We start from the raw sequence: 14,594 nt of genomic DNA on the forward strand, positions 1-14,594 counted from the left end.
TTTGCTTGGGCCTTTTAACTTTAAGCCCGTCCCTTCATTTTTAAGGGAATGATCTGTCTAATGGTTCTCTTCTGGCATGAAAGTCAAGTCATTCACTGGTCAGGTTTTAAAATAAAATGATATTTGATAGAATAAAGTTATAAAACGATGTGTATGTGGCTGAGGAATAGAGAGGCTAAAAAAAAGGAGGAAGAGCTGCGTTGAATGAGAAAGACTTTGAAGGAGACGGTCAAAGGTTTCGGTTCAGCTTTCAAAAGAGAGAGAGTTCGAAGGAGAAGAGAGAGTTTTTTTTTTTGGCGGGGCTTTGTTTCGGGGGGGAGAAAGTTAGTTTTTTTTTTTTTTAATCTTGCTAATTTATGGCATGTTTGGATGTTTAAAAAAGGAGGGGGAGTAGAGTAGAGGGAAAGGGAGTAATTCAATTACCTTGTTTGGGAGTTTTTTAAGGAAGGAGGGGGAGGGATTTGGAGGGGTTTGGAGGGGTTTCAACTACCTCCAACCCCTCATTTTTAATTCCCCCAAATTGGAGAGATTTGGAGGGAGAGTAGAGCACATAAAATTATTTATAAAGTAAATTACCTAATTTACCCTTATTATATTTATAAAATTACAATGTTAAAAACAAGGGGAAGGGCTAATTACTCCCTTCCCCTTTACTAATTATAAAAACATCCAAACAAGATGGAGGGTAATCATTCCCCTCTACTCTCCTCCCCACTACTCCCCTCCCCTCTACTCCCCTCTACTCTCCTCCCTCTCTAAACTCCCAAACAGGCCATTAGGAAAATATGAAAGCTTAAATTACCAGCAGGCAAGTTATCATGAAGGTAAAAAAAGAAAAGAAAAAAGATTAGAGATTTCAATTTTATAGTATGCTAGTTGCTCATCCGTACAGTGCATGAATTTATCTCTTCTTTAAATAGTTTTTGTTATAGAACATTCCAGCTAATAAAGCATGTTCTCAGCGTTCATAAAGCTACTAATAAGAAATATTAGATACAAACCTCTGCACCGAAATAGCCATTGTTGCTAATTCTACATACAATATCGGAAATGTAGTATGATTCTAGCTAATACAAAGTTGGCTAATGAAAGTTGACAGTAAATTTAGTGCGAAGCATGGGGGTGTCTTGAAGAGCATAAATCCATTATTAATTACTAATAGTTTAAAAAATAAAAAAACTTTCTTATATAAAAGTCATGGTCAAATATTTCACGTTGTATGATATAATCTCATTAAACAAGTCTCAGGCATTAACTGATATTTCTAATTTGTTGCGGCTTAAATTAATAGTAAAATCTAATATTTCCTTTTTGATTTTGCATAGTAAATAAATATGAGTAATGTTATAGCCACCAACAATTTTACAACAATTTTATAAAATATTGACATGTTCAATCTCTTATTAATTTTACACCCTAACGTTTCAAAGTTTGGATTTTACTCTCTAAAGTTTGTGAGTGTCTAGATTTTACACCCCAAAATTATGAATTTTTAGAGTGTAAAATCTAAATACCCTCAAATTTTATGGGGTAAAATCCAAACACCCCTAAAATATAGGAGCTAAAATCCAAAATTTGAAACGTTGGGTGTAAAATCTAAATAATCCCAAATATCAAGGAGTAAAATTTAAATTTTGAAATTTCAGAGTGTAAAATCTAATCACACAAAAATTTTAGGGGTGTAATTTGCAATTTACCAATATATAAAAGGTTGGAGCAGAAAAATGTGAAAGCTCCAAATTCTACATGGCAAGATTTAAGAAACCCAAAGAAAAGTCAAATATTGGTCAAAGACTTCGATTCTATAGTATATATAGACTAGTCGCTAACCCGTGCAAACCCACTATGTATGAAGATTTAAACAATTTTTTGTTTCTTCCTCTTTGATTGTACATTAAGATTTCAGTCTTATAAATTTTTATCCTTGATATGAAAGATTAAATTACTAAACGTAAAATATTAATCAGTCTTAAATTAAAATTTAAATTAGGATTCCAATTCTTAACATCTCTAATTATCCAATAAATGGATGAAAGACAAATTTAAAGAACAACTCGATCAATATTTCTAATAAATTAGAAGACAACTTTAAAGCATTTTTTGTATCTTCTAAAACTTTGTAGAATCACCATCTTATTAACTTGATAAGTTGCTATCACATTCAAGTATCATTGATATAAGCCTATCAATAAAACACGTTGAGAAATGAATTACAAAGTGTAGAGGGTAAAAATCAAATTTATGATTTTGTGACATTAAAAAAAAAAATCACTTTTGTCATTTGATCAAATTAAATTGCTTTGTAAGTTTCTATGACAAAATCAAAAACTTTCTTTTAACAGTGTAGAATTCGCACCTATACTAATCTCCAAATAAAAAACTATTTATAATATAGGGTTACTAATTCTAATTCCTAAAAAAATTTGGAGTTGGAATATAATGGGCTGGGTTGGGCATTACTTGAAAACATGAGAGATAATTTGTTTGGGTCGATGGCTTGTTGATTTCAATTTTTGGGTTGGGCTACGTTGACTTGGGGCTTCACAAATGTATGTGGGCTGGTGTGTGTTAGGGTGAAGTGGTTTGGACCCTGTAATTTTTCGGATTGGGCCATTTGTCTTTCCCCCTAATTCGTTTCAGCTCCTTTGCATTTGGGTCTAATTCTGTCAATGGTGTTGGGCCCTCCCTTTTACGTTTTGCTGGACTTGTATTTTTTGTGGTATCTGACTTGGTTTCCCTTGCTAGCCTCTTCCCATGCTTTGAAGCTGGGCCCACTTTTTCTGCAACCCAGCCCAAATTTTGGTCAAAGCTCATTGCCATTGGGCCTATTTCGGGCCTGGTCATCTCCTCCTCTATTCCGGGTTGGGTGGGGCTTTTGTTTGGCGCCAACTTAAACTTGAATCATGGCTTGGTCTTGTTCTTATCTGTCATATCCCACTGCATAGCCATCTCCGTGTCAGATTGGGCTGTTGAACACCTTAGGCACTCATCACCTAAACTAGCTTCCTTTCCTCCCACTTTCTCAGATCTCACATTGACCTTTCCTGATTCATGCAAGGCATTCTCCCCCTCACACCGACTGTCAGGCTTTGGGAACTCCTCCCCGGTCTCTTGAGATTCACGCCTGATTGTGACAGCACCTGCTCTCCATCCTTCCCCTGATCTGTGCCGATCACCTTCCTGGCCTCCCAAATGAGATTGGTGCTTTTGCTCTGACAGAGTGCATGCCTCCTGGGAAAATGGTATTTTGTTTGCTTTTCTAATGAAAATTCTGAATTCATTTATTTTTTTTGGTACTATTGTAAGTTAGCCAGTTAGTCTATAGCTGCCACTTAGAGTAAATATAGAGTAGGCCACTTAATAAAGAGAGAGAAAGAGACGTATATTGATGAGGAAATTAGGTTGCAGAACTATTAACTATTTCTTGAGCAAATTCATTATTTGTCTGATATGTCAGATATTTCGTTGAATTTTGATAATGATATATAGTAAAATATTTTAACCAAAGTTGATGGAAATTTATGCACTTTTCCATACACTATTTTTTTGCGCTCCAAAACTACTAAGAATTTTTCTAGTGAAGAAGTCTCACGGACTGGTCCTACTGTTACAAGCCAGGTGGGCAGATTTTTATTGGGAAATCGATGAATTCCATAAATGGAAATATCCCATTATAAAATTCCTTTTTACAATTGATCCTCTTTCTTTTTTGTACTTTGCATTTGCTCACCAACAAAAGGAAGCATGCAGACAATAGTCAAAAATTGAATAAAAATTATAAAGATGGGCTTCAACCCGATCAAGATCATTGAGATCTTCTGGCTCCACTTCCCAAAATATTAAGAATTGATATCGTGGGGCCCAAATAGTAAAGCCCTTGCATGCCTTCTGATTATGGATGGGAAATTGAAGTCCATGAAACTTATAGCTTGTGGCTATAAAATGAGATTGGTGCTTTTGCTCTGACAGTGTGCATGCCTCTTGGGAAAATGGTATTTTGTTTGCTTTTCTAATGAAAATTCTGAATTCATTTATTTTTTTTGGTACTAGTGTAAGTTAGCCAGTTAGTCTGTGGCTGCCACTTAGAGTGAATATAGAGTAGGCCACTTAATAAAGAAAGAGAAAGAGATGTGTACTGATGAGGAAACTAGGTTGCAGAACTATTAACTATTTCTTGGGCAAATTTATTATTTATCTGATATGTCAGATCTTTTGTTGAGTTCTGATAATGATATATAGTAAAATATTTTAACCAAAGAGAATTGAAATTTATGCATTTTTCCATATTTCATATTTCCTTCCACCTAAGCCAAGGTTTCCAACAGGTCGGCAAATGGGTGACTTTTAAGAAATTTATATTGATTAACATGTTCCCACCCTATATGTATTATTATTATTTATATGTCAATTCAACTTAAGAGTCAATTCAGGTTATATGTCCAGCACCAATTTCTATCTACTCTTTTTTGTTTATTTATTAGTAAAAATATATTTTATATATCACAATTAAAGAATGTTTGATAACGTTGTTTTAGTAACATTATTTATATTTAAAAAAAAATGTGTCAATGAAAAAATATATATAAATACTTGTAATGTTAGTTAAACATTAAAAATCATTATTTAAAATATCTTACCAAACATCCCTTAGCCTCGAAGGCTCCTGATATGCTATAGTCCAAGAGGGATTAGGGTTTTGGTTGACTTCACAGTCAGCCATGATTAAAATACCCGGCCATATATTAGCCTTCAAGGTCCCCTGATACGCTGTAGTCCAAAAGAGCTAGGCTTTCCAATGTTGGTATTTATCTTTTAATTTTTAGGTAAAACTAGTGATTAACCCATGGGAAATAGTTTAACAAAAGTTATATATTTTCGCTTTGCTCAAAGGTACACGTGCTAAAAGTTAATAAAAATTAGTAAATCCAAGTGAAAATAAAGGTGGAAAACAAATATAAAGAGCTTGATCATATTCATTTCAAAAAGTCATTTAAATAAATTCTAATCATCATAACAATGAAAATAAAATCCTCAAACAATACTATAATTATTCTTTTTTAATGTTAAGATCCTATATATAAATTAGAAAAATGTAATCATGCGTAATCCTCTTCTAATATGACAAATAAAGATATATTACTTTTGTCCCTACCATTTACCCCCAAAGAAGCAATCCATGTTGGCCTTCACAACATATGAGCCATGACAATAGTCAATCAAGTGGAAACTTGTCGATGTATAACCTTTTTATTTATTTATTTGAGAATGATGTATAACCTCAATCATAATTAGAAAGACATTAATAATGAATTAGCTCTAGACTATCCTACAATAATTTTTTTTTTACTTAAAAGTAGTCTCTTTTTGAAGATCTTCAACAAGAGAAATAGAAAACCAAAACTCTCATTAAAGGATATATATATATAAAACGTACACAACAAAAAACTTTCTTAAGATTTTTTTGTCTATTCCAGTTTTAAAAGAAATGAAACCTCCTAGTTTTTTCTTTTTCTTTTTTAAAATTTTTTATTTTATTTTATGACGAGTTCAACACTAAAGGTCCGTTTGGATAGAACTTATTGCTGAAAATTGAAAACTGAAAACACTGTAGCAAAATAATTTTTAAAGGGGTAAAAATCACTGTTCATGCCAAAAGTTACTGTTCATTGGCCTAAAATCACTGTTCATGGCCAATGAACAGTAACAAACACGCGTTGAAAAAAAAAAAAAAAAAAAAAAAACAAATCTTGGACGTGGATGGGCTATCCAAACGCCTTCTAAGTGAGTGTTTGGATTGCGTCTGGTGTAGACACATTTTGCTTTTTTGGATTTTTTTTTTTTGGACCAACACTTGGTGCATTGTTCATGGGACATAAATAGTGCAAATAGGCATATGAACAGTATTTTTAGTGTGAACAGTAACTGATTTTTTTTTTTTTTTTATTGTTTTTAGTTTTGAGTTTTCAGCAAAATAAACGGTATCCAAACGTACTCTAATTTTAAAGTTTTACATTAGTCTAGAGTCTAGACCTTTCTTTTTTGCATATGAATGATAACATTTTAACTCTTATGTAAAATTTTCCTTTAATCTTAAAATATAATAAAAATCCATTAATATTTTAAAAATATACAAAACTCCATCAAATTAGTATATTATATATATATATATATATATTGTAAGTACTAGAATTTTCATGGCCCAGGCCCACAGAGAATAGTGAGGCTCCTTCCTTCAAATTAAGCCCAAAACAATAGAATTTGTAGAGAGAGTGAGAAAATGAATTTGGTGTAAATTAGATTAAGTTAGAATTGTGGCCAAAGATCTAGATATGCACAGAACATAATGATTCCAAAGAGTGATTAAGATTAGTGCAGTCTTCGGACCAATCCGAGGAGGAGTTTTTATAAAAAAAATTTATACAAGCTCTCTTTTAGGCTCTCTACCACTGTTCTAGTTCTTATCTTCTTAACTGTGCTTTTTTCCTAAAAAATCCCAATCCCCTTAGCTGGGGGGTTCCCCTCCCTTATATACTCTTCTTTTTCTTGCATCCTAGCCCTCCACTTGTGCACTTCCAAGCTTTCCTTAAGATACGTACCCTCTCCAAGTTCTGCTGAAGGTGGTAGAAGGGGTTACTTAGCTGTGAATCTACTGTTCATGTGTCATTTTCCCATTAATACAACTGATAAAGTTGTTGCCAAACATTCAATGCGGAGGTGATAAGTAACCTTTTTCAAGAAATATCTTACACTGCCTTGGCACTTTCCTAGAAGGCTACTTCTCCTACTCGGGCACTCTTGTGATATTGTGCACCCTTCCTATCTTCTTCTTGAGTCAGAGGTGCTTTACAAATGAATTAATGGAAATATCGCTCCTTATCCTCCTCAGTCCTCGGCCTCCCCCCCCCCCCCACACACACACACATGTGTGTGTGTGTGTGTGTCACTTCTTGTCTAGTATCCCATAATCAATAACATATTTGATGCATCACTTAAATCCTTTAAAGCAAACATGAAGTCTAGGTTCCTCTATAATACATACCTTTTGGCATTGATTTAAAATAATTTTGAAGCAAGTACAATTCCATATGGGCTACGGCCTACGGTTCAAGAAAAATTTTTGTAACCTTGGCCATACATGCATATAAGTCATTACATGGAATCAATTGTACGTAGCCTTAATGAGAAGTACAACAACGTACAGTTTTATAGTAATCGCTATTGAACCACCCAAAGACTAATTGAAGAATCTTTCTTTCACTTTGCCATGATCCTTTCTTTTTCTTTTCTTTTTTGATGAAAAGACGATAACATTAAAACTAAGCACCAATATAAGGTTCAAGACATATTCTATTAAAATACATCCCATTGAGGTCTCCCTCAAAAACATCTAAAATGTCCACAGGCGGGCTATCAAAAAAAAAAAAAAAATCATCAGTCATCCTACAGCTTATCCTAGCTAAACCATCAGTACATTGATTGGCTTGCTGGAAGCAATGCTTAATATGAACTTAATGGAAGCAGTTAAGCAGCTGCCTGCAATCATCTAATATAGGAGATATAAAATTATTAGCATAATCTGCATTCCGTAACACATCAACAATGGCCTTAGCATCCATCTCAATTTCAAGACAATGAATATTTAAGTTGTAGCACAACTTCAGGCCCTCACGCAGCCCCCACAGTTCAACGGCAAAGCTGTTGGTGACCCCAATTCGCTTGCTGAACCCAACTACCCACTGCTCATCATCATTCCTTACCACTCCCCCACAACCAGCCAGGCCGTGAAGCTCACTGCATGACCCATCTGCGTTCAATTTCTTCCACCCTTGCTCAGGACGCTCCCACAGAATACTCCTTAAGACTCTACGACCTTGCAGCCTTGGAGCAGCCACACAGTGAAGATACTCCATAGGTTGATGCATAATCTCCATAGCCAACTTAGGACTCCTACCCTTCCTATTGAAAACGACTTCATTTCTACTCTTCCAAATGCTCCAAAGAGAAAAAGAAAAAATAATTTTCCAAGGGGTACCTGTGACATGCAATTTATCATTTGTTCTAATATTTAGGGACATCCAATCCAACAAATTAGCATGCCAAAAATCATAGTTAGAAGCCGTGACTCCTAGCTGATTCCAAATATGTTTCAGGTGAGAGCAATCTCTAAAGGCATGCAAGATAGTTTCAACACCATTGCAGCAAACAGGGCATACATCATCTTAAACTACTCCTCTTTTCCCTAAACACACCTTGACACCAATACTATTGTGAGCACACAACCAAAGAAATATTTTAATCTTTGGAAGCAAGTCTGCCTTCCAAATCCAGCTAGCTGAAAAAGTAATAGCATTTGAAGACTCCATAACAATCCCATAAGCGCTTTTAACATCAAAGGACCCATTGGATGATCCAGCCCAAGCCAATTTGTCCGAGCCACCTCCTAATGTCGACATGGGAATAACACAAATCAAACCCTTGACTTCATCAGGAAGTTCAAAAGTTATCTTCTCCCAATCCCAGCCCTCATCAAGAATAATATCCTTAATTTCCAAGCACTTAGCTTCTTGAGAAATAGGACCTTGAATCAACTTTCTAAGGGGTCCCCCATTTGTCCAATTGTTATGCCAAATATTCAAAGTGCTATTTTTTGTCACCAACCATTTATAACCCTCGTTAAAAGTGTCCATCCCTTTCTTCATAGCTGCCCATGTTGAGGAGCAAGGGAGGTTATTTGCATTAACAGACGCTTTCCTTCGGTGGTTGCAATATTTCTTCTTCAACACATTAACCCACGGTACCTCCCCTTCTATATGAAATCTCCAATTAAGTTTGGATAAGAGCACCACATTCCTTCCCTTAGCTGTTTGCAGCCCCAGCTCCCCTTCCTCCTTGGATTTTGTCACCTTCTCCCAACCAACCCAATGAATCTTCTTGGCTGATTCTGTAGACCCCCATAGAAAGTTCCTATTTACTCTATCTAGCCCATCCAAAACCCTTTCCGGAAGGTAAGAGCATAGCATAATGTATGAGGGGATGGCAGCCAAAGATGATTGAATGAGTACTCTACGGCCAGCCAAGGATAAAAGATTTGCCTTCCACCCGGAAAGTTTTTGCTTCACTCTATCCAAGATAAAATTATAATCATGAGAAGAAGAACCCGGATGTTTTAGCGGAAATCCAAGGTACTTACCCAGATATGGTGTTGACGCAAACCCCAAAATGTCACACAGGGACTCCCTAGTATCCCTATCCACATTTGGAGAAAAATATACCCTTGACTTAGCTTCACTCACCGTTTGGCCAAAAATGCTACAAAAAGTATCCAAAACATCTTTAATGGCTGCACAGTTTACCCAATCAGCTTTGGCAAAGAGAATCAAATCATCTGCAAAGAATAGGAAAAAGCTGGGCCACTCTGAGAAGCCTTTACTTGCTGCCACACCTTGCCACTACATTTCTCTTCAATAAGTTGCCCAAGATAGTCCATACATAAGATAAACAAATATGGAGATAACGGATCTCCCTGCCTTATACCTCTAGAGGGATAGATTGGATCAAGGGCTTCACCATTGAATAAAATAGAAGTATTGATTGTAGACACACAGCTCATTATGACCTCTATAATATCCATTGGGATATTTACCCGAATAAGCATATCTCTGATGAAATTCCATTCAAGCTTATCATAAGTTTTCTCTAAATCTATCTTAATCGCCATATAACCAGCCTTTCCTTTCTTCCTCCCAAGGGAATGAATTATCTCCTGGGCAATAATAACATTATCAATCCCTTTACAACCCGGCACAAAAGCCGTTTGCATAGGAGAGATGAGTTTGTCCAAGTAAGGCCGCAACCTTGCCACAATAATCTTAGTAACCACCTTATACACCGTATTACACAAACTAATTGGTCTATAGTTACCCAAGGTTTTCGGTCCATGAATTTTCGAAATCAGAGCAATGTGGGTACTATTCAAAACCTCTGGCACTCTTCTATCTACAAAAATCTTTTGAACTTCCTTAATCACAGAATTTCCCACAATATGCCAGAACCTTTGGAAAAATCCCGCATGGAGCCCATCCGGACCCGAGGCTTTGAAAGGCTTCAAAGACCAAAGGGTAGCCTTTATCTCTTCTTCAGAAGCCTCCCTACTAATACTTTCCTTCTCCAATTCGGAGAGCCTAGGTTGCCATTGAGAAACAGCAGGGTCCATCCTAGGCACACAAGAGAGAGAAGACAAAAAAACCTGATCAAAGCCACTCCTAATGAAATTTTTTATCTCCCCCTCCTCATGAATCCAATCCCTTACTGCATTTTTGATAGCCATGATTTGATTCCTCTTTCGTCTAACCAAAGTTGAAACATGATAAAAATTTGTATTACGATCACCCTGAATCATCCAATTCACCCTTGATTTCAAAGCCCACAACTCCTCCTCCTGCCTAAGCACCAGATCCAGCTCCCTAAGAAGCTCATCTTCCAACTTCACAAGAAAATCCGAAGGCCTTAAAGCTAGAGCTCTTTGAATACCATTTAGTCTCGACATCAATTTTTTTTTCCTAGTGAAAATATTCCCAAATTGGTTTTTATTCCACTCCTTAGCTTTCTGAGTAAAGCAATTAATAGCATCAACCAGCCGATTATTACTTTCCCAAGCCTGATGCACTATCGGAGAAAAAGAAGGATCCAACAACCACCCCGTTTGAAAATGAAAAAGCCTACTCCTTCCATTTTGGGTTCCCGGCTGCACCTCCAATAGGACAGGACAATGGTCCGAGTGGCACTGAGTCAAATGAGTTGTTTTAGCATCAGGATACATCACACACCAGCTTGGGTTCACAAAAAATCTATCAATTCTCTCCTGGATCAAAGCTTGCACCTCCCTTCTGTTAGTCCAAGTGAAACGAGGTCCCGCGAACCCAATATCCAACATATTACATTTATCCAGACATTCCTTGAACAGTAAAGACCTATTAACACTCACCGACCTACCCCCAAACTTATCCTCATTAAGGAGGGGCTCATTAAAGTCATCCGCTATAACCCAGGGCATATTGTGTAAATCAGCAACACTCATTAAATTCTTCCACAAAATTTGCTTTTCGGCATTCCTAGGACTAGCATACACAGCAGAAAGTAACCAGCTAACGTTTGTGAAACGTACATTTACCTCCACATGAATTTCCTGCTCAGTACTTGAGAGCAAAGTTATATCAACCTTGTCAGCATTCCACAGAACCCACAACCCTCTTGCATAGCCAACGATGTCAGTATGGATTGCTTCATCAAACGGCAACAGGTTTGTGATCTCCCTAGCTCTAACTCCCCTAACACGGGTTTCCATAACAACCAAAATAGCTGGGTTGTGATTCTGCACCAATTCCCTAACACGCTTCTTAAAGGAGGGCTTTGAAACACCTCTGCAATTCCATATAATAACATTCATCATAAAACTTGTACGAAGGGATGGGACAATCAACACTGAGGCTCCTCAATTCCTCCTCCTCCTTCAAGTTCCATTCTTTCCACTTCAACACCTTCCTTGCCTGGCCTACTCCTGGAAACAGAGGACCCATGTGCGGCCAAACCCCCATTTCCATCTCCTCTTATAGCTTCACACTGCATAGCACAGGGGCTTCCCAAGTTGAAACTGAGAATGGCAGCCTCTCCCTCTTCACACTTATCTCCGTTAATGGTCATATACCCGTCGGTGCTCTCTTGCATTTGGAGTTGAACCACCTCACGAATCGGATTAAACTTGCCTGAATCTCGGCCTTGATTGCTCATCTGAGTCACCTCATGAGTTAGATCGAACTTGCCTGAAGACCGGCCTTGAATGTCCACCGGTGAAACCGTGGCGGTCGTAAATTGAAAGCCATTAGCTCTCATACTTGCCTCAGTTTTTCTGCACTGTCCATCCTTCCCCATCGGCTCGACAATCACCTTCGACTGACTGAACATTGCACTAGGTGATTTTTTACCCCCAACGGCACTGCTATGTTCTCCCATGGAAAACCCACTGCGAGCTACCCCTTTCTTTCCCTTCACCGAAGAAAGCCTCTGTGTTTTGTGGTCTGACTTGGGCTGAGTTGAGGTATAAATAGCATCCCCACTTTTTAATTCCAAGTTTGGGCTGGATTGGGCTTGCTTCGGGCCTTCACTCCTTATGCTCTGGACCACAGCGGCAATTTGGGCCCTATTTAATAATTTTGGAGGAGACAGCTTCCTCTTCACATCCCTTGAAGGCCCATGAAGCACAACAGCCCGATCCAAGCTCCCCTTCCCTACATTACCGTTATCTCTGAAGCTGAACCCACTATTTTGCCTCGGTGAGGTCCCACCACTCTTCAACGGTTTTGTCCCATTCTTCCTACGAGCCACCACAATCCATGGCCCGTACATACCCTCATGCACGTCGACATGTCCTGAGTACTGCTCTAAACTAGCCACTACCTCGCTATTGTCAGTAGCATGAGGAACGCGTGAGCTTGAAACCGTCTCACCAGTTTTCTACCCCTCCATCTTCGAGTCTGCCGGTTCTTGCCGGATAATGTATGGGCACTGCTCCTTCCTATGCCCTAATCGTCCACAACCAAAACACAATTTATGAATTCCTTCGTAACATATCTGTTGTTCAAGTCTCCCTATCATGATCGCAGTAGCCAGAGGCTTTTCCACATCCACTTGGACACAAATCCTAGCAAACCTCCCTCTAGTTTCAGACGTCGTGAAAGTGTCGACTCTAAGAACATTACCGATAGCTTTACAAATATATGCGTAGCATGAAGACGTTTTTTAACTTCATCAAAAAATATGAAGCATTTTTAGGAAGATAAACTAGCATATCTTGTCAAGTAGGGAAATTGAATAAAAATAGATGTCGTGTTGATTCTCAAAAAAAGAAAAAAGAAAAGAAAAGATGTCTTTGGTGTTTGATAATTATTATAAGTATAAACATAACAGAGAGGTGCTACATTCACAACATTTTCACAATAAATCATAGGTGGTTAATTATTATTGGTTCAAATTTGAACCTAACACTAAGATTACTTTTTTGCCCTAATAATAACAACAGTAACAACCTGCCATTTAGGATTTGTTGTAAAAATATTGTGGACATATCATTTCTCAACATGACAGCTAAAGACAATTAATGTGGCTAAATGCTTTTTTTTTTTTTAATGAGAGAAGCTAATGCTTAGTTAACCATTATTCATCAAATCCAATTGACACCATAGGAGAAGAGCAAAAATAAAAGCTAATCCTTTGTTTTTATATCTATCACTTGAATAGTCATCGGAAGGTAATGGTTAGGAAAATTAAGAGGCAAATAACAAATTAAGAATTAGTGCTAATAATTAAATTTTAAAACATTTATTTCATTCAAATTTGTAAATTATTATTGACACATGGTAAACATATTGATATGTACAAATAATTGTTTGACACGTGACATTGTTTGTCCATATAATACAAATAAATATAGAAAGTCATCACATGTCATCGAAGTATAGATTGAGAAAGAAACATGTGTCATTACTGTTTGTGTCCACTAGTTTTGGGATCCAACTTTTATAATATACTAGTAAGTTACCCGTGCGATGCACGGATAATATTGTAATTTTTGTGTAAGATGGTTTTAGAGATTTTTTTTTTTTTTTGAGAAAGAGGATATCAAGTTTTGGAGAATGTTGTATATATATTATAGCATAATTGTTATAGAACTTTATTTATAATGAGTTTATCATAAAAAGTAATAATTATAAATTGCATACACATATCCATTATAATTATTTAATTGAAGCAATGAAAAAAAAAACTTTTGACAAAAATTATAGAATAAAACTTAATATAGAATGTGTCTTTCTCTTTCTTCTTAATTCTAAATCAAAATACACATCCTAAACACTTACGGTAAATCACATCATTTATAAAACTCACAAATCCACAACGTTTGATCTTGACATCAAAATCGTAATCGTCGTTGGCACTCAATATAAAATGCAAGCCCTTCTTCCTTGGTTCTAGCCAACTAATGGGGTAGGATTAGATGAAACAATAATCTTAGAGCTAGGTAGGTGTTGCCAAAAGATTGAAGGTAGACAACATTATTTCTTGTCTGTGTGTATTTGATATAAAATGACATGAAGAGTCATGGATAAGTATATATAAAGGGGTAGAAGTGCGAGAAGTGAAAATAGTGAATTAAAATGTAAAGAATTTTGTATGTATGTATGATAGATGAAAAGTCTTGAAATATTAAACCAAAGGATATAGAGAATATTTATTTTTTAATTAGAAAAGTCTTAAAATATTGAACCAAAAAAAAAGTCAATAATTATTTTTTCTTATCTTTTATGTGGTTTAAAAGTATTTCAATTATCTTCATAAAGTGTGCCACATGACAGAATTTCATACTCTTCAGTATGAGGTCTCTATTTTTACATATATATTAATTATAGATAGATAGATAGATGTTTTCCCATCTCTTTGTACAAGAGTTTTCAATGGCACTCAAATGTGTGTTATAAGAGCTACTTCATTTAATTTGTTCTTTTTTGGTTCTTGGGTGTTCTATTGTTTGTGTCTTCATA

General features: G+C 36.3%; 1 protein-coding gene across 1 annotated transcript; it reads right to left on the reverse strand.

Moving 5' to 3' along the window:
- Positions 1-7,508: 7,508 nt before the first annotated feature.
- LOC142644383 (uncharacterized) lies at positions 7,509-12,402 on the reverse strand. Its single transcript, XM_075819011.1, has 4 exons — positions 11,483-12,402; positions 9,535-11,420; positions 8,250-9,385; positions 7,509-8,129 (listed from the first exon to the last, which is right to left on the reverse strand). Exons 1-4 carry the CDS (start codon positions 12,400-12,402, stop codon positions 7,509-7,511), a joined length of 4,563 nt encoding a protein of 1,520 aa, XP_075675126.1.
- Positions 12,403-14,594: the final 2,192 nt, after the last annotated feature.

This window comes from Castanea sativa, chromosome 7 (genome assembly GCF_040712315.1).
Source record: "Castanea sativa cultivar Marrone di Chiusa Pesio chromosome 7, ASM4071231v1".
Classification (NCBI taxonomy): domain Eukaryota; kingdom Viridiplantae; phylum Streptophyta; class Magnoliopsida; order Fagales; family Fagaceae; genus Castanea; species Castanea sativa.

What these genes read in the sequence shown, in the direction of transcription:
- LOC142644383 (XM_075819011.1), bottom strand. Translation starts at nt 12,402, where the DNA reads ATGTACGGGCCATGGATTGTGGTGGCTCGTAGGAAGAATGGGACAAAA. An exon ending in GGAGGAATTGAGGAGCCTCA is followed by an intron (nt 11,421 to 11,482) that starts GTGTTGATTGTC and finishes ATGGAATTGCAG; the next exon opens with AGGTGTTTCAAAGCCCTCCT. An exon ending in ACAATAGTATTGGTGTCAAG is followed by an intron (nt 8,130 to 8,249) that starts GTGTGTTTAGGG and finishes ATTTGGAATCAG; the next exon opens with CTAGGAGTCACGGCTTCTAA.